General features: G+C 39.6%; 1 protein-coding gene across 1 annotated transcript in view; it reads right to left on the bottom strand.

Annotated features, from left to right (window-relative positions):
• Positions 1-18,272, bottom strand: part of Dnajc24 (DnaJ heat shock protein family (Hsp40) member C24) — a 41,121-nt gene extending 22,849 nt beyond the window's left edge. Inside the window, exons 1-2 of the mRNA XM_050147036.1 lie at positions 18,170-18,272; positions 17,334-17,473 (exon numbers count right to left, since the gene is read on the bottom strand). Coding sequence (XP_050002993.1) covers positions 17,334-17,441 — 108 coding nt within the window. The 5' untranslated portion in view covers positions 17,442-17,473; positions 18,170-18,272. The remainder of the gene's footprint in view (positions 1-17,333; positions 17,474-18,169) is intronic.
• Positions 18,273-20,955: the final 2,683 nt, after the last annotated feature.

Raw genomic sequence — 20,955 nt, 5'->3', positions numbered from 1 at the left:
TTGTCATTAAAGTTTTGTGACAATCACATCCTGCCAAGAATGCATGTATTTTTTAAAAAGACCATAAACAAGTGCCCCCCCAACTATGTTAACTTAGATTGCCATAATGAAAATCACATCATGATTACAAGGTAGGAAGTTTTTGATATTTGAAACTTTTTGCTTTTCAATTATAAAAGCCAACCTCTTTATTATATTGTTTATACCAACTCACTTCGCTGTTGAAGATGCTATTAAACTCCACTATACTCTGCTAATGGTGTTTTAACCTGTTGATTTTCTGACTAGTATTAAAAAAGGAAAGCATAATGCACCATGGGCTGCAGCTACTCAATACTGCAACTGTATCTACTGGGATAAACATTTTCAACTGCACAAGAAACAATGAGGTATAATAAAATATAGTATAAAATTCTAGGAATTTAAAGATATTCTAATAAAACAATAATTTTAATAATGCATTTAATAAAACAACAGTGGATGTCCAAGTAGCTGAGAATATGAAAAGACATGATAAGAGACACTACTTCACCCAGCGGCCACATCATGGAACTCAACAGTGGTCAGATTGGACTTTGGCCACACTGTACTCATCATATCAATCATAGACTGTATTCCTCTTGGAGGAAAAACAGTTGGATGATGTACTAGCTAGTTAGGGTAACTATTGAAACATCATGAACAAAGTAAGTTGGGGAGGTCAAGATTTATTTGGCTTACATTTCTATATTATCATTCATCACCAAAGGAAGTCAGGACAGGCACTGAAGCAGGGCAAGAAACTAGAGGCAGGAGCTGGTGAGGAGGCTAAGGAGGGGTGCTGCTTACTGGCTTGCTCCACATGACTTGCTTAGCCTGTTTTCTTATAGAACCCAGGACCACCAGCCCAAGGATGGTACCACCCACAGTGGAAAGGGGCCTCCCCTATTAATCACTAATAAAGAAAATGCCTTATAGCCCAGCCTTATAGAAGTGTTTTTTTAATTGAGGTTCCCTCCTCTCCAGTGACTTTACCTTGTGTCAAGTTGATATAAAACTACTTAGCATAGGTGACACCTGGATTTCTATTTTTCTTTTTTGCCAATAATTTCTGATACAGCAACCCATTATATCGTTGTGAGCGCATTAGAATATATACTACCACTAGGAAACTTTAAATGAGTGGAGCTAACTGGGCTTATTTTGACATTTTTAGAGTTCTTTTATTTAGTTGGTCTAATTATCACAATATTTTTGAGGTATTTATCACTGAAGATAGAAAAAGCTCATCCCTTTGGGTATCCATTGAAAAACGAAAGAAAAAAGCAAGGCCGAGAGAAGGAGTAAGGCAATTTGCATGAGTAACTGGAACTCTGGTCTGTCAATCACAATTGCATCCCAACAGTCGTTCTCAAAAAGAACCGCTTTCACCTTCACCTTACCAAAACATTAGCATAGCGTTAGGAGTGACCAGAAAATTATATAAATACAGTCATTTTAATTTTAATCTTCAGGAATTTTATAATAAATCTTTATTTAAATAAATTTTAAAACCCTTGTACTCATTATAGCCCTAATCTCTTTTTTCCAAAAACAAGAGAAAGAGAAAAAACCCAAATTTTAGCTTGGCACTATAAGTTAAAGCCAAACAACCAAACTTCTTAGCTCTTACCCTTCAAACTCTAGATAGCCATGTTAGGCCCTAACACCCCCTTTCATCCACTTTGCCTCTCTTACTCTGTCTCCTCTAGTCTTCCTTGAAGTAACTCCCAAACACCTTCCAGACCAAAAGGCCATAGGCCTTAGAGTACACCTGCCTATAGTAATGATCACCTGCTGAGGGTCGGGGACAGTGCTAGTTTTTAAGGCCTCACTTCCTCCCATGTTTGAAAAAGGTGAGAAACCTGCTTGTCTCCCAGACCTCACTTGCATGTTGTCAACTATGCTTGCCACCCCACAAAACAAAGTGAAATTTTAAAAATACAACAATAAGGATTAAATATGGCCAAAGGATGAAGGCCATGCATCTGAGGAGTCTCCTCACAGGGTCTTTAAGGTTACCAGGAGTGTGAAGACAGTGAGAGACAGATGAGAAGGTTAGGGCCTCCTTCTGCCATTCTGCAATGCAACACACTTCCACCACAGTCCTAGTGGAGAGTTAAAGCTGGGAGGTCCATGGGAGAGCCGGAAATGGGTATGGAATTGTTTTGTCTGTTCTTGAGGTACAATCAGCACTTTTTCTTCTACACATCTCCGTCATTCTGCTGTGACTGTTAAGGACTACCCTTATTCTGCCATGACTGGTAGTGACTACTACCATCACACGTTTACAGACTAGTCAGAGAAGTGAGCTGTTCTTGGATAATCACAACACACAGAATCACAACTATACACTCAAAAACTTAGCAATGCACCATTAAAGAAAAAAATCCTAAGTTGATCTAGTAAAACAAAAAAGACAAGGAAGAAAACCCCTTCCTCCTAAAAAATACATTGTTCTCATCTCAACCTCCCCAAAGTAGATATATTTTCAACACATTTTTGAAAGATAATGAATTAAGTGTATTTAGTAACATAATTAATACACATTTTAAACAAGACTTTATGTTTTCACTTGCAAAAGCTGATTGAGAAAATATCAAGTGGTGTTACTGAAATGAGTAAAAACTTGAAATACCGCTTTGTGGTCAAGTGGCTAGATTACAAGTAATCCTCCAGGGCAGGGTCCAGGTTATTATCATTTGTGCACTTAGGAGAAATAATTAAAGTTGATAGGTGTGGTGGCTACGATCCCAGCTACCGAGATCTGTGATGGGAGGATCATGAATTCAAGACAAGGTTATATGATAGGGCAACATACTGTTTCAAAAACAAGATGAGCACACAGTAATAATAATAAAAATTAAAAGTAGCACTATAAAAATCAGGTACAAATTTGCTTTGATTTTTATTTTTTATTTTTGAGACAGGCTATCATGTAGTCCAAGCATGCTTTGAATTCCTAATCCTCTTGCTTCTACCTTCTAAATGCTGGGATTATAGGAGCATACCACCAGGCCTGGCTATAAACTCCTATTCCTTGTTTTCTGCTAACACTAAGCCTTAGAGTGTGGGCCTTGTTTACTGAGATATAATTCACCTACCCTTTTAAGTTGTCCAGTTCCTTGTGTTCTAAGATGTTGAAAAGAGCTGCACACTGTCACTATTAGCTTCAGAGCATCTTCGTCATGTCTAAAGGACCCTCTGCTCATCCGTAGTCTTTCTCATTCCTATGTCGTGTCATCGTCATGTCCGTGCCCTCCCCAGGACAGGAATCACACACACACACACACACACACACACACACACACACACACACTAACAAGCACGCATATACTAATTAACCAAAAGGAGGACTTGTGGTTTGTACAGGATTATTAAGAACAGCATTTTTATTTTACTTCTAATAGAATCTAACATCTATTAATCTCCCAGGGCCCACAGAATGAGCCTTAGCGTGAGGCTCCAGTGTGATGACTTGACCACGCTGACAGATAAGATGAACACAGGTGTATATCTATATTCCCTTGGCTGCTAGAACCTCTGCTGCATCAGCCTCCAATAAAGCCATATTAACAGCAGGAATGTTTAAGACATTACTTGGTCTACTTGACAGACGGCAGAACTTTTGCAGTACATCAGGACAACATGAATAGCTAAATTGAGGGCCAAATCAGAGCCTCTTTTTGAGATTGGTTACTGTCGCTCTAACAAGGAGCAAAAGAGGAAGAGAAATTAAGAGGAAGTGGGGGTAGGACAAGCAGGAACAGCAGACAGAGGAAGGGAAGAGAAGGCTTATGAAGAAAAGGAGAGCTGGGTAAGAGATGGAAAGAGGAAACAGGCATGACAGGAGAAAAGAGGGCAGGGGCTTAAGAGTAAAGCTCGCAACATTCGTGGTGTGGATGTTTTTTAAAAGAAGCATGATGAGGTGGGGTTGGGGGAACTAAATTCACAACAAAGGGAAACTCAGAAGTAGAAGGGCTTAACCTCTGCACTACACTTTGAACAGCCACATTTACAGTCTAAAGAAAACCCTGGCCTCCAGTCTCCTCCAATGACCATCACCAGAGCACTACTGGCTCCACCTGTTCTCGGGATTCGGGAAAGACTTTTATTTCAGGTTTTGTATAATTAAGGACTTGAACAATGCCACCAAGATAAAGCCACCCCTGAGAAGTAAAGAGGGGTAAGAGTGGTGTCATTCGGACAGTGACATCCCAGTGCGGCTCTCCTATAGCGACCTGCAGCTCGTGGTGGCCACCAAGGCATCTGGTACTAATTAGGTGGGTGCTCTGTCAGCGCTCTCCTGCTCTTCTGTTAACTCACCATTCTGCCATAGTAGTGAAATGAGCATACTGGCTTCAATTCCCCCAGGTGCTTCACCCCTGAGAGAGAAATGTGGCGAGCGAATTCCGCCTTTCTTGTCTGAATCAGCTCTAAACACCTTTCTATTTCTTTGCAGAAATGTTTTTGTGGAGCTAAAATGTACAGTGTCCTTAAATATAATTTCTGACTATTTAATCAGATTATAATCAGATTCTGATTATTTACAGGCCTTCAGAAGCTATCATGAAAATGAAATATGCATAATAAGCACTGGCATTTTAATACACATATATTCAAACTTGTGGAATTAAACACACATATGACTTGCATGCTTGTGACCACACTTAATCCTTTCCACTCAATGACAGAAATGCACTTAAAATGAAACTCAGTACACCAGACAGGTGGCCATAATACGGACAGAGACGCATGAGAACAAGCAGAGCACTTGGAGCTTCTTAGGACATACCGTCCGAGACCACGTCTGGCTTCATTATTGCAACCAGAGTTCTCACAAGGCAGCCATCAAACAGCAGGGAGAAGAGCTGCTAAGACTCTGTAGGAGTGATTCTCTAATCAGCATGAGTACAGGTTAGAGAGGGATCCTCACCGATTAACATGGCGTTTCTTGCTTTCTTCATTTCTATGAAATTTACTTGCTTCAGATAAGATTATGTTACAAAACGTTATGTATGATAGAACTACAAAGATGTCCTTTATACTTTTATACCACATTAATATTACGAAAGCTTAAAGAAAAAAAAATCCAAAGGTAAAGTCAAGTCTAACACACTACTGCCACCTAATGCTTAGTAAAATATTGCCTAAAGAAAATCAACAATTCATTGTTTTGTCTAACAGTTAACACATAAAACGTGATTCCTTTTTTTTATTAATATTAAAGCCTAATTTTTCAAGGTTTTGTGGCTTAGAGAAAATATAATCTATGTTAAGGCTACCAACCCAAAATGTGATTATCCATCAAAACATACTTATTTGCCACCTCACTACAACACAGATACTGCACCAGGCATGTGGATATTTAAGACAAAGAGAGGATTCCTGCCCTAAGAGTCTCACTTTCTCCTGGAAGAAGCAGACATGGGCAATGATCAAATTATACAGCAACAGTTAAGATGGGGTAGCAAGACAAGGGCATGAAAAGACTTCTCACTTTGGCAGGAGGGCTTTGTAATAAGGGCGACTCTGACCGACACCCAAGGAATGAAGACAAGTCAGCCTTTGGAGACACAGAAGAGTGGAGAAAAGCAACATCCCGGGCACAGAAAAACCACAAATACAGTAAGACTGCCCTCAGAGTTATAAACAGAACTGCCAGGCAGGCAGAGCAAGAGTAAGATCAAGACAGCATCTGAGAACGCTAAGGCGTACCTCCATTCAAAACTCCACATTATCTGCAGGATAGAAGAGAGCTATCCCAGGGGCGGGGGGGGCGTAACAGCTGGCTTTCTGACCACAGGTTAGATAAACCATAGGTTCAAAACTGCCACAGGCCAAGTCACTTTACATGCTGGGCTTGGATTTACAGGGGTAAACAACCTAACATCGTCACTGAGCCTGAGAAGAAAAACGAAAAATAGAGAAAAATGATACCATGGTGCAGAGTAGTCAAAAAGCCAACTAACTGCTCCTTGAGATTCTGCTGTAAAGAGTGCAAGGAGTTAGGGCCACCAAGGATAGAAAAGTGAATGGAAAGGACCTCTGCCTTGGGAGACTTCGCTTTGGCTGACATAGTCACAGGCATAGGCAATGAAAAACAGGTCATGCTCAGCAGAACTCCAGTAAGGTTAGAGCTTACCAGAAGACCATAGAAGATGAGAGAGTTTTTGACTAAGGGACATCTTCAGGACAGTATCAGAATTGTACCTTACCAGAAGGTGCACCTCCTACCATTGAAGAGTGGGCAAGAATGGGAGAGAAGTTTCCAATAGCAATGATGGCAGTTGACATTATTCAAATCAATGTTCTGATAACTACAGAACCCAGATAAAATTCAGACAATTATTTATTCCAAAACAAAGTATTAGGTTTCATTTAGTATTTTCAAACCAAAATTGTTTGAATTTGAATTGTCTCCTCTTTTCACTCTTATCCCTGCCTGCTTTACACTCTTCCCCCAACCACAGCAGCCTCATGACTGCTTTTAGTCCACCTGCCTTACCCTCTCTCCTCCTTCCTAATATTATTTGTGATAGAAATACTTGCATAACCAGGACCCCCTTCTCCCCGCCACATTCACACAGAACTAGGATCCATATAATCCATATATGAAAGAGAATAGAAGGTATTTGTCTTTCTGAATATGTGTCACCTTACTTTTCTAATCCATCCATTTTTTCAGCAAATTTTATCATTTCATTTTTCTTTACAGCACAGTAAAATTCCACTATGTATATGTTTCACTTTTATTATCTATTGTTAATTATAGCATCTGTTGTCATTTGCTCTTGTGATGTTAGACCTTCTAATTACAGTTAGGGAGTTTCAAAGTAGTTTTAATGTGCAAGCCCTTGATGGCTAAGAACATTGAAAACTTTTTAAAATACTGTTTTATGTCAACTTGACACAAGCTAAAGTCATCTGAAAGGATGAAGTCCTCAATTAGGAAAATGTCTCCATAAGATCTGGCTGCAAGCAGGCCGTTAAGGTATTTTCTTAATTAGTAATTGATGGGGGAGGGCCCAGTCCAATGTGCGTGGTGCCATCCCTGGGCTGGTGGTCCTGAATTATACAAGAAAACAGGCTGAACAAGAAATGAAGAGCAAGCCAGTAAGCAACAGCCCTCTGTGGCCTCTGCACCAGCTCCTGTCTTTAAGTTCTTGCCCTGTTTGAGTTCCTGTCCTGAATTCCTTTGATGATGAACAGTGATGTGGAAGTGTAAGCCAAATATACCCTTTGTTTTTTGATCATGGTGTTTCATTGCAACAACAGAAATCCTAGCTAAGACACTGACTAACCATATTGTCTATCTGTCTGTATTTCTTTCTCCCCACTCCACCCCCCCCCCTTTTTTGAGAACTGTCCTGTTTCTTAATAGGAAGTTTTGTGTTTGAAGAGTTTAACTTTTGCAGCTCTAGGTATGTTCCAGATAGTAATCCTTTGTTTAAAGTATAGGTATGTGATGGTTTGGAAGAAAAATGGCCCCCATAGGGAGTGGCACTAGCAGGAGTGTGGCTTTGTTGGAGGAAGTGTGTCACTGTAGGGTGTGCTTTGAGGGCTATGCTTAAGCTATACCCATATGGGACACAGTCGCTTCTGCTGCCTGTGAATCAAGATGTAGAGCTCTCAGCTCCTTCTCCAGCATCATGCCTGCCTACATGCCACAATGACAATAATGGACTAATAAACCTCTGACTGTAAGTCAGCCTCAATTAAATGTTTTCCTTTATAAGAGTTGCCATGGTCACAGTGTGTCTTAACTGCAATAAAATCCTAACTGAGACATCAGCAAACCTTTTCACTCAATATAAGGCTTAAATATTAAACACATCAAATGGTTGATAACACAGTCAGGCCAAAATCGCAGGGAAACAGACGAACAAGGCCAAGAATATAAGATGCTATGGTACTGCATCATCCAATCCCAAAGTCATCTTTGCAATGAACTTTGATTTTGGTAAGCTCATTTGACTCAAAATAGACACACTGAGGACAGACTAAGAGATAACTGGTTAATAGAACAGAAAATGCAAAAGTTAAAACAGACATAGTAGAGTCATGAAACTCTGAAATTCCAGTCTTGGAAGGTAGATGTGTGAGGACTAGAAGTTCATATTTTATGAATACAACCTGCTATGCTGTGCTATAAGGAGAAAATATTTAGTCTCTACCTTGGTTTCAAGTACATAGCTCATAAAATCCTTGCAACCCAGCAGTGAAAACAGACAGATAACAAATATACACCTGTGATAATGCATTACCTCTTGATAACCCACCTCTCAACACTCAGAATTAGAGATTAACTCCACACCACTAGAGCCAACCATGACACCAAGTATCCTCTCCTCCACCCTATTAGAGATCCAACTCCCTGTCATACTAAAGCTGATTCTCAAAGGAGACAGAGACAGAGACCCACATTGGAGCACCGGACTGAAATCTCAAGGTCCAAATCAGGAGCAGAAGGAGAGAGAGCATGAGCAAGGAACTTAGGACCGCGAGGGGTGCACCCATACACTGAGACAATGGGGATGTCCTATTGGGAACTCACCAAGGCCAGCTGGCCTGGGTCTGAAAAAGCCTGGGATAAAACCGGACTCGCTGAACATAGCAGACAGTGAGGACTACTGAGAACTCAAGAACAATGGCAATGGGTTTTTGATCCTACTGCACGTACTGGCTTTGTGGGAGCCTAGGCAGTTTGGATGCTCACCTTGATGGAGGTGGGTGGTCCTTGGACTTCCCACAGGGCAGGGAACCCTGATTGCTCTGTGGGCTGACGAGGGAGGGGGACTTGATTGGGGGAGGAGGAGGGAAATGGGAGGCGGTGGTGGGGAAGAGACAGAAATCTTTAATAAATAAACAAACAAACAAACAAATAAATAACTGTGTGCAGTCTTCCACAATCAAGGCCCCTGATCACAGCAACACAGGTAGGCACACACTCTCCTGTAAGTCCCTTTGACCAACATTCACAGGGTGTTCATCAAGGCCACAGTGACAGTAGGGGTAAGAACAGTGCTGTCCTGACCTGTACTACAAGGACAGTTCTAGTCTGGAAAGTGCAGGAGAATTGTCTGTATTCTATCAATCATGTTTTAAATAAAGGCTGATTGGCCAGGCAGGAAGTATAGGCGGGAAAACCAGACAGGAAGTAGAGGGGGCAATGAGAACAGAATTCTGAAAAGGAGGAAGCCCTTTCCTCCAAGTCCTGCCCCAGACCACCAAAGAAGCAGGATGTGATCTACCCAGCTGAAAAAGGTACTGAGCCATGTGGCTAACATAGATAAGAATAATGGGCTGGTATACATTATAAGAGCTAATAAGAAGCCTGAGCTAGTGGGCCAATCAGTTTATAAGTAATATGATTTTCTCTGAGACTAAACGGCTGGGGAACCGGGTGGGACAGAAACCCCAACTAGCCTGGCCCTCATTACTATACATCCTGATTGTTTCCCTAGGCCCTCCATAGCAACTTAGTTCCTGTTCTAAGTTTCTCTTAATGCCCAACTATCTGGACTAAAACAAGATCACTTCCTTTGTAATGTACTCAGTAAGCATGGTTAAAGAGTTGTTCTTAGCTCTCTACACCAATGTAGTAATTCCCTTCTGATGCAGCATCGGTATCCTTTCTAACTTCTCTTTCAAAACACAAAATGTAATATATATCAAGCTTAATAATGATGATCTATAATTAGTTATAATCAAGAAAGCCTCTAAATAAAGACACAAATAGAAAATTGTATTTTATACTCTTCCAACACTAACAGCATCATCAATATTCCAGTCTCAAGTGATACAAATTTTCCTTAAGATTTTGGGACATGCTCTAACAGTAGCATGTAATTTTCTAGTAATTCTTTTCCAATTGAAAGACATCCTGTAATATTATCAGCATCAATGAGAAGGGAGCCCATTTTTCATTTTAATAAAGTTTTATCTTCAGAAAATTGCTATATTTACAAGCAATACAGGAATAACATAACTATTATTTCCAGACCCTAGATGATTTTAAAGCAGTAGGTTATTATTAAAACTGTTACTTGTAAGAAATGAAAACATAGTTTAGATGTGATTTTCAAGGAGAAGAAGTAATCACATAAATAAACATTAATAAAACACTGCTTGGAAATTTGACTGTTTTATTTTGTAAATAAAACTATTTCCAGTATCAGAACCTTGAAAAGCACTACATTCACAAAAACTGAAAACAGGAAACAGCACTTATTAAATCAGCATGGCTTGTAAACTTAGCAGCCTGCGATTTGGCAATATTTTACCCCAACAATTATGTAGGAGGTATTAAATTCAGAGTCTTCTAAATTTGGGAAAAGTACATGTAATAAATGGTCTTTTTATAAAATTACACAGAATGGTATTAGTTCATTGAAACTTTATTCTCAGCTACTCTGTGAGACTGCTGAAAAGCAAAGATTGAGAAGAGCTATTGAAAAGCTTGTTTATGTAACAACAACAAAACAGACCTAATAACCGTGATAATCTGTTTCCCTTATGACTTTCTTAAACATATCTGAAATTGTGAACTTACCATAAAAATAGAGAAAATAAATTTCACTCCATAAACTACACACAATCTAGATTCTTTTGAAAGTAAAAGAGAATAGCAATTAGTCTGGTCTTATGTTCTACCTTTCTGACCATAAGATGTTGTATAGAAACCCAGAAAAATGAAAGCTCTATCTTTAAGCAATTTGAATGGCAATTTTGGGCGAAACTGTGATACAATGGGAAAGAGTGCAAAACTGGAAAATATGTAAACATGCTTAGTTTTTAATCTCCATTGATTCTGTTTCTCACCAGCTAGTTGCACTTAGGTTTTAGATTTCTCAACTATATACATGCTACAAAAACAACTACATGCATCCTTGCTTCTTTTTCTTTTTTGAGACAGGGTTTCTCCGTGTGTGGCCCTGGATATTCTGTAACTCTCTCTGTAGACCAGACTTGCTGCAGAATATCTGTACACTGTGTGAAGATCTGTTGCTGAGATTGAACTGGTGTCATACAAAGCTGAACAGAAGAGGATAGGTAGGATTTCTGGGGAGAGAAAGGAAGAGAAGAAGGAATCTGGGTGTGCAGGATATGCCAGGGAGACACTGATGAGGTCAGACATAACATACAGAGTAAAGATAACCAAGCCACATATAATCTACCAAGCATAGATTAATAGAAGCAGGTTGAGTTATTAGAGCTAGTTGGGGAAAAGCCTAAGCTAAGGCCAAGCTTTCATATTAATAAGACTCTGTGTCATTATTTGTGGGCTGGTGGTACCACAAAAAAAGTACTGATATAAATGGTGCCCAATGACTAGCCACACAATATACACATAAGGCCTGAGAAAGCTTTCTGAGGCCTATGGTCTCTTGGGTAGGCTCGGTGCTTGGGGTATACAGAGGTGCAGCTCTTGAAGAGATCCTCCTACTGAGCACATGAATAGAGTTCATAAGCAGTGGGCAGTGTGATACTTGTTAGTAGGAGACTCATCAACTTCCCAGAGATGAGTAATTTGGCCCTAGGTTGGTACCCATCAATGTGAAGCTAGGCTCTTATAGAACTGAGGGAACAGAACCATTCACCAGTGCACCACATGCTAAGTGGACCCGTGTGGTGGAAGTTTAGCAGCTTAAGGTTTGGTTCACAGAATCTTAGAAGGCTGCAGATGTGGAAAGGTCAGGCAAAGACTGAGACAACCTCTAAAGAGATATAGTACTCTTAAAAACGTGCTTTGATGCTGAAGAAAGAAGATAGATATAGACAATCATAAAAAATAAAGAAATAAAATGTAGACTTTAAATAGTAAAGTCTTTAAAGAGAGAGTAAAGTAATATAAAAGAAAAAATACAGATAAAGATGGGAAATACACATGGTGTCTGGAACTTGTATGGTGCTTTGATGACTCTAAATGTTTTAAAAACTAAAAATACAATAGCTGCTGAAAGACACTAGACTATGAGAATTAACAAATTAAACCAATCTATATCATTTTAACATGTCTTAACTTCAGAATAAAAGTCAAAAGATACATTGTATTGGGGGAGAAGTTTTGCTTTTTGTTTCCTGTGGACTTCTTCAAAGTTCATAAAGACAAGACTTGATTGGGGGAGACCTCCTGTGAATCTTGGCAACAGACACAAAGAGAAAAGCTACAAGAAAGGTGACATATATGCTGATCCCTCTACATGAGTACAGCTCTGAGACTGGAGGAGACATGATAAATCTGTGGGCAACAGAGTCCTCATGACTTATTACATGCCACCCTTTCATATGGCATGGATAAAGCTTGGGCTACACAGGCCAAACAGACTTATAAAATTGAGAGACATCTTTTACCTGTTCAAACATAGAACAAAAAAAATCACCTTTAGCTGACTTGTACACACCGTACATTCCATACTGTGTTAATGCAGATATGTATGCTATCTTTAAAAGTTTGTACATTTTCAGAACAAAAGACTAAACGTGAATAAAGACAAGATAAGTAGCCCAAGTGATCCAGCCTCTCAGAATGTCTCTGTTACAGTTTCCTCCAAAACCACATCCAGAAAAACTTCAAAGCTACTAGCTGAGATGGTCCAGACTAACAGACTATTCTAGCCAGGGCTTCAGCTAAGTTCTACACTTTCCTAGCACACAGAGACTAAACAAAGAATAATACAGCTAGCTCTCCCAGGACTTGATCATTATCCCAAATTTCTGAGTCCCCTAAAGATGTCATTGCCTCCAGACAGCAGCAAGCAGTCTAGAGAAAATGATGATCACATTCCCAAGAGGTGGGGGTGGGGGGATTTGGTCAATCTGTGGGTTATGGATATTTGTCGTGGTCTAGGGTAACTGGTTGCAAAATGTTACAGGTTATGGTAAGGAGGAAAAAAAAAACTAAGCAAGGGAAGTTGGATCTTTTTCTGAAAAGAAAAAGGGGATAGAGTATATTGATACAAATTTAAGGTTAATTTTGTTATAATATACTCTTATTTCTACTCCTATTTAAGGTATTATACTTATGCAGCTCATTTAAAAATGTAAAGTTCTAGTCTTTGAAAACTATTTAGGATAATCAAGAAATGTAGGTTAGTAGTCATCTATAACAATCAAGCTGATAGTCATGTTAGGCATGTTTTCTAGGTTAAACAAGTATATTTAGATAGATAGGTGATCTTTAGACACCCCAGAGGCATACAGAATATAGCATTTAAGATGTTTGAGTGACATAAAGCTTTTCATAACAGTGAGATATGTCTGCTCCTGGCAGCACCAAAATACTTCAAAAAAGGATGATGGGCATCAAAGAACCTCCACATAGACTTTACTTTCATTGTGGCAGTTAGCCACTAGACAAAGAAACTGCCCTTGCCTCGACTGCTGACAACAGAACATCCAAAATGGACAAGAAGGATACAAGAGAAAGCAACTGCCACACTTTGTCAAGACAAGATAGGACAGTCCTTCAAAATTTGGCAACTACATGGCATCTGCCTCCTTTGGCAGCTACATGGCGTCTCCTTGACTCTGCCTACCCTCCATATATCTCTTCTTCCAGCCTGGATATATTCTGCCCTTCCTTAGGCCAAAGCAGCTTTATTCATTAACCAATAAGAGCAACACATATACAGAAGGACATCCGACATCAGTGCAGAGCATACAACTTCCAAAACTATAGAAATGACAAAAAAAAAATAGCTGGCTTCCTGGACAGTCGCCCAAAGTTCCTCTGCAACATTAGGGCATCCATCTTCAGCCTACAGGCCTAATGTACCTGAAACTTTTTTGTGAAGCAGGAATTTTGAAGGACTGCTATATCTTGTCTTGGCAAAGAACTTCCACAAACTTCTGAGAAAACTAGGATTTGACCACCTTAGTAATAAACTAAAACAAAGTCTTACAATTGACTGCCACTTTTTAGCAAGGGAGAAGTTAGTGATGATCCCGACAATAGCAATTGTGGGTGTGGAAGAGGTAAAGCCTTCTGATGGAAGAGAGGAACTGGAGATTGTAGCAGAGACATCTTTGGGGAACAGTTTTCCTACAGAGTTTAGAGAGGGAGCAAAAGCTCTGGAGCAAAAGAAGTGGGGTTAGGAATTTGACTACTTTTTAACAAAATGAGGGGAAAATTCAGCCCATTCCAATTCTGATAGGAACACTCCAGAAAACCAGCCAAATATCTTCCGTGTCCTTACTATTAGCCTATTGATAAAAGCATGGAGTTTTTGTTTTTCATAATTTATAATTCTCCTTTTGCTTTTGTAAAATAGCTGAAAAAAATAAGAAAGACAAGGCTTCTAGGAAGATTGTAGAAGCCAAATCCAAAATGTAAAAGTCCCTTCCTCAGAGAGAAGTTCAATTTTGAACTTTGGCAGAGCAGTAACAGCAGGAGAAAACCACCAGGACACAGGCAAAAGAAAAACTGAATAAAAAAAGAAATAAAAAGGACAGTAACATGACTGTTCCTGGGTATGGTAGAAGAGAATGTTTATTGCAGATGTGTGGGAAAGCATAGGCAGAGGCAGGGACATCTGGGAGAGTCCCCAGGCCATGTGAGGAAAGCATAGGCAGAGGCAGGGACATCTGGGAGAGTCCCCAGGCCATGTGAGGAGAGTGGGGAGAGAAAAGAGAGGGGAGAGATGGGAATCAGGTGCAGAAGCCAGGATGCCCAAACGTACAAAGAGAGCAGCTAATCAAAATGGTTAGATTATATAGGGAAGGCAGCCCAGTCCCCTGGGCTGGGGAGTTCAGAGTAGGGGATGGGGTGTGCCAGCCAGTTGAGTCCAGTAACAGGCAAGGGCTGAGGGATTGAACCTGGTGGTCAGGGTCTGCTTTGATATGTTAAATAGGAACCTCAGCCATTTGTTACAGGTTTGAAACCTAACACAAACCATGTTCATTATCTTTTTGTCATGTGGCAAGAAAAAACACATGGCACACAATAGAAAAAGATCTCTCTTTTGTTGAAGTGATGGTAACGTTGGTATAAAATTCTCATTAATCTATAAGAGTTCACAACTGAAGGATGAGATAATGATATATAAAATAAGTTATACTAATTCTACACACTGGCAGTCAACAACTGGAATGTAAAATTAGAAAAAGAATGACATTTATAATGAAACCAAATCATCAAGTTGGTAAGTATAAATCCAAAGGAATACTGTAAGAGCTCTGCCCTAGTTCAGTCTTCTGTTGCTGTGATAAAACCCCCTGAACAAAAGCAACTGGGGAAGAAAGGGTTTATCTTATCTTACAACTTCCAGGTCATAAGCCATCATTGTGGGAAGAAACTGAAACAGAAACTATCCAGGAACACTGCTTGCTATCTGGATCTTTTACTCCCTCACTGGTTTATGTGTACACAGTAACACATACACACAATTTTTAATGAAATAAAAATTTAAGAAATAACAGATGCAAACAATAATAAACTTAAAAAAATGAGGAAATTTCATATAATCCCAAGAAATACAGGCTAATGGAGAACTTAAGATGTTTTCAGGAAATGATGCTAGAGGAACTGTACCTACATACTGAGGAAACATACAAGTGTAGCCACCAACTCAGCCTACAGAGAAGGCAGAGGTCTATTAGTAAAGCAAACTATAAAGCTTCTAGAATAAGACACAGAAGACCATTTCCATGACATTAGAGAAGATATAAAAGTAATAAATATAAAACAACAAAACCAAAATAAACATATTTCATAAAAACAAAAACTTCTATACTGGGGGTATAGCTGAGTAGTGGACGGACATAGATTAGACAGACACTCTTTATTGTTAATGTGTCTGACAAATAGGGACGCATAAAGCCTTCTCATTGCTCAAGTAAAAGCCAGCAGAACATAGAAGGATCTCCAGGTCCCCCCAGTCAATTATCAAGCATAGTATTATCTAACATTGATGAGCATTAACTAAAGTATAAGGACGACCTAGTACAAGGAAATTTTTCAACAAAAATGTATTTTATTTTTTTTATTATCTTAAAAATTCCAAGGCAGAACGTGCCTGGAGTTCATCTTCCTGAGATTCGGATATTAGCCCATTTCTGATGGTGTCAGAATAAATACAGTTTCCCAATAAATACAGTTTGGACAAAACATCAGAGATCATATTTGTCATAAACTAGACAAACAATGCTACATAGATAATGATTCTCGGCTCTTTTTTGTAAACTGAACTAAATGGAGACCACTGCGTGGTTACAGACCTTGGCTCACCAACATCAAACTATGACTGAATAAATGAATAGGACAACTCAAAGGTTCCTGATAATTTTATGTTCCATTTTAATTTAAAAAAAAAACAAATGAATATTAGTAAAAAAACCAATAAAGAGGCTTAAATTATTACTATCCAATAGAAAATAATCTAAGCTATAACTGAAGGCTGCACATACATGTTAAACGCAAGTGAAATGAAGCATCAATTTGATATAATAAATTCCAGCATGGAGAGGAAGAGGGAAGCACAAAACCCCACCCCTAGCTAAGGAGTTACTGGAGTTTGATAATTGCAGGTAGAGGAGGAGTCAGTTTTCTGTAAGGGTCTGGCTCCCGATAGGTAGACCACACTCCAGGGCAGGTCCTATACACAAGAGTATTAGGGCAACACAAACGGAAGTCAGTGGATTGGGGGTGGGGCAGAAGAGAACTCGCATTTGGGTTGGTAGGGAGGTAGGGGTGTATATCAGGGGGAAGCTGGAGGAAGGGGAATGGATATGATCAAAACATAAAAATATTACTTAAAAAGTTAATATTATATACAAAACAAGCACAAATACCCGTGCAACCGCCAGTACACAGAAACTATTATCATTTTTATGATAATATGTATAAAATTTCTTAGATTTTTATGTTCTTATTTGGACCAAGTCATCAAAGACCAGTGCACATTCGATACTTATCACACATTTGCAGTTTTACAGACAGAACATTACACATTTCAAATACTCAGCAGTGTGGCTAGTGGTTGGTATATTTTAACATTTATTAAGTAAAAACTGTTTTAAACATTTTACATGGATTATTTCATTGAACACTAGCTGAGACAAACAGAAAAAACGTGGTCCACGTTCTTATAGTGATAGAGCCAGAGGATTCTACTTCAATCACCATCATGCTATCCTACACCTAATCAAAATTCTTTTTTCTCTACTATTAAATTTTCAACTGAACAAATAAATATCTAGATTCCTATTTACATAGATGTTTTGAAGCTTAAATTTTTGGCAATATTAAAATGAAACCTTTTGCCCGCCATGATTTCCAATCTGGAAAAAAAAAAAAAAAGAAGAAGACTTACCAGCAATATGAGTTTCTGATACTTTTGTTTTAGGTCTGACACATGTGCAGACGGGTCTGCCCCCAGAATGCTGTACCAGTCCTTTTTGAGGGTCTGCTCGAAAGCCATCGCTGCCTTTGAAGTGAGCCTTCTCAGAAAAGCTGCAGCAGAAATGTTATCACAATTCATTACAATCGGGATAATGAAATATCCCTTCCTAAATTCTTTATTACTTGATTGAGTAAATTATGATCAAAATGCAAACCCAAGAAAGTTGATAGTTCCATTTAAAATGTCTCATAAATGCCATGTGTAAGGACAGCTACCAGGAAGTACCGAACACCTGCTAGATATATGATATATGTTTATCTTTTAAATAAATTCAGTGTCATAAAAAGAGAATTTAATTTGAGCCTCGGTGATGGATGAACTTCTAAGAAAGTATTTCTTATAATCTAATGGTGAAACTACCATAGAGGTGTTCACTAAAACAACTGGTGCTTCTGGATAAAAAATTCGAATGCCAAAGAAATTGAAGTTGAGGGCATACATAGCCTCTGAATTTCCCCTGTTCACTGCTTCCAGAGTAAATGTAAGGCCTCACGAAATGACAGCACGGGCTCAGGGAGAGGGCAGTCCTCCTGCTAGGGCAAAGATGCTGACAGACTGCAAGGACCTCGCTCCCCTCCCGAAGCTGTGCACGCCAGGATGCCACAGTCCCTGCTTTAGAAACCAGTTCAGCATGAGGCAGCCGGGTTGTCCGACTTGCAGTTTGGGGACCCGAGGCTTCCACAGTTCACCCTACCCAGCCTGCTCTGGCCGGTACCTTCCCTGGCTCCACACAGCGTCAGACTCACCAGGCTTCACACGGGAGCGTGAGCCCACTCCACGGAAGATCGGAAGCCACTTTCCTTTCCACCGGAAGTCTTCGTTCAGCGGGAATGCGTTTCCAGTCGTGCCCTAGTTGTCGGTGCACATATCCGAAGGGCCCCGCCTCCCTTCCCCGACGCGGTCGCTATGGTAACTCGACCTGGTTTCCGAGGTTTCTGTCAGTGTGAAAGGAGCTCTGAAGAAATGCCTTTCCTCAACTTGCTATAATTCTCGCTGGCCCCGGCTCCGACATTGTCACATCCTACATCCTTCTACATCTGCTGCGGTGCACTTTCATTCCAGGTTCCGCTTACTTTACCTTGAGAAACTCGGGTCCTGTTGGTTGATACTGGGGGCCGGGAGTTGGTGATAAGCATGAGTGTGGCTAATTAATTATGCCTAATAATCATTCATTTTAGACTTTAGCAACTGACTTAAAGTTTTCTAAAAATTCAAATACGTTCACATTTACTATCTCTGTTTTTACTTTCACTTCAGTCCACCAAGACAACTTTGGAAGGTGTTGCTATAGCTACTTTGTAGATGAGGAAACAAATGAGGGATCAAGGCCAGATACGTAATTATGCAGGTGTAGAACCAGCACTCTTACCAAAATGAACTGTCCTTTGTGAGTCTTTTAGGTAAGGGTTGCTCCAAAGGAGCACTTTTGAGTGTGCTGTTAGCGCGCTCCCCTCCTTCCCTCCCTTCCTCCTTCCCTCCCTCCCTCCCTCCCTCCCNAGGGTTGCTCCAAAGGAGCACTTTTGAGTGTGCTGTTAGCGCGCTCCCCTCCTTCCCTCCCTTCCTCCTTCCCCCCCCCCCCCCCCCCCCCCCCCCCCCCCTCCCTCTCTCTCTCTCTCTCTCTCTCTTTCTCTCTCCCTCCCTCTCTCATCTTTCCTTCTGTGTTCCCTTTTATTAACTCTTCCCTGTGTTTCTTACTTTGCCTTGGTCTCTTCTGTGCATTGAATCTAGAGATGAGAAGCATCTTAGTTTTGAGAACATGATATGATCTCCCTTGGAGAGACAAAGTTGTTTCGGTGTTGCTACTTGCTTAGATATACTTTCTGATTATTGTATTTTCCACCAGCTTCTATCAGCTTAAGAGGTATTGAAAATAAAACTAAGTGGAAATAATCTAATAGGATAAATTCTTTTAATGTTATGAACATTGCAGAATACATGAGGAGTTGCAGAATAATACAGCTGACTTTAAAATATAAATGTAAAAGGAGAGAGTAGGTTCTCAACTGGATTTTGTTGTGTTCAAAGCAAAGATCATCATACTAATGCTGAGTGGGTCTAGTTTCAGTCCCGGACTTAGAAAACCATCTTGTGGGCCTACCAAAATGCACAAAACAACAGAAGAAAGTATTGTGGATCTCTCCCTCTACAATAAGAAATCCCCCATTAAACATTCCTCCCCTCAAACAATCCTGTTTGACCCTTCTTTGCATACAGAAATATATTCAAGAAGTCCAGTTTTAGGAACAAAAGGTTTGATATACTATTTCATTAGGCTGTTGAGATATCTCTTTTATTCTAGCCACTTACTTAATATTCCCCAGGAAATCCTAAATGCTTTTCATCTATATCCAAGTATTTTAGCTTGCTATCAACTTTTTCTTTTTATCCTCAAGAAGTCCTTAATTATTCAAAACTGTCAATATTTAATTAATATCATCCAATATATAAAAACCCTCTTCTGATCTCTCAGCTCGTTTCAAAGATGTTTTTAGGGGTAGTTTGCTTAGATCTGTATCCAAACACTTGAAACATTGAATCTGGTTGGTCTGTCTCTAAAAATGAATTTTATCAGACTAATTCCTTGACTAACAACGGTTCTTGTTGTTGTTTTTAGTTCACTGAAAAAAAACAGATGGTTTGTCTTATAATCCAAATCATTGATATTTGGATAAACCCCTCAAAGTGATTGTTACTGTGTCACTGCTCATTAATTTCCTTGTATCTAGAACAACATTATCCCATAGAAATATAGAAAAGTAAGCCACGAATGTAAGCTAGATATGTGACTCTTGAAATATTATATTTAACACAGATATATCTATAATATTATCATCATAAAATGTAATCATTTAGGAACTGCTATATGGGCTTTTTCAGCACAGCTTGGCTTGGACTACTCGCTTCCAGTATTCAGTAGCCTCGAGTCACTAGTGGCTATGGAACTGAGCAAAGCAGGTCCAGAGAATGAAGTCCTCTTTTCCAATTACATGAATTTTTATTGTGTATGCATTTGTATGTGTGTGGGTATGCCACCACATATTTTAGAGGTCAAAGTACAACTTGTGGGAATCAGCTGTTCCTTCTTCCGTGTGGGATCTGAATACCAAACTCGGGTTTTTAGAACTGACAGCATTCTTCTACCTGCTGAGCCATCTCTCCATCCCTAACATCCTAACCTTTTTTTCTGGCACTATTTTACCTTCTAGAGCAGCTAAGTCTTTAGAAAGTACTTCTTTCAATACTCATAGCAGGTCATTCATACTCCTCTGATCCCATGATTTGTTATTGTCTCTAAAGGTATGTTCTGTAACTGTTCCCCCAGTTAGATGGCCAGTCGTGCGCAGCAAGGAGCCTCTCTCATTAGACAAACTGAGCACTGGGAGCTGTCTTGCTTCACTCGCACTTCCAACTTCTAGTGATGAGTTTCTGACCTGGATCAAGTCATTTTTCAGTGACAGGGTCCTAGAGTTAGTGGACCGGGGAAAAAGATGAAAAAGAAGATAGGAAATCCGGGGTTAAGAGATTTTGTACA

The sequence above is a fragment of the Alexandromys fortis genome, unplaced genomic scaffold (genome assembly GCF_014885135.2).
Source record: "Alexandromys fortis isolate MF-2015 unplaced genomic scaffold, M_Fortis_MF-2015_v1.1 scaffold_12, whole genome shotgun sequence".
In the NCBI taxonomy this organism is placed as follows: Eukaryota; Metazoa; Chordata; class Mammalia; order Rodentia; family Cricetidae; genus Alexandromys; species Alexandromys fortis.
This window is presented reverse-complemented; position numbering and strand designations above follow the sequence as displayed.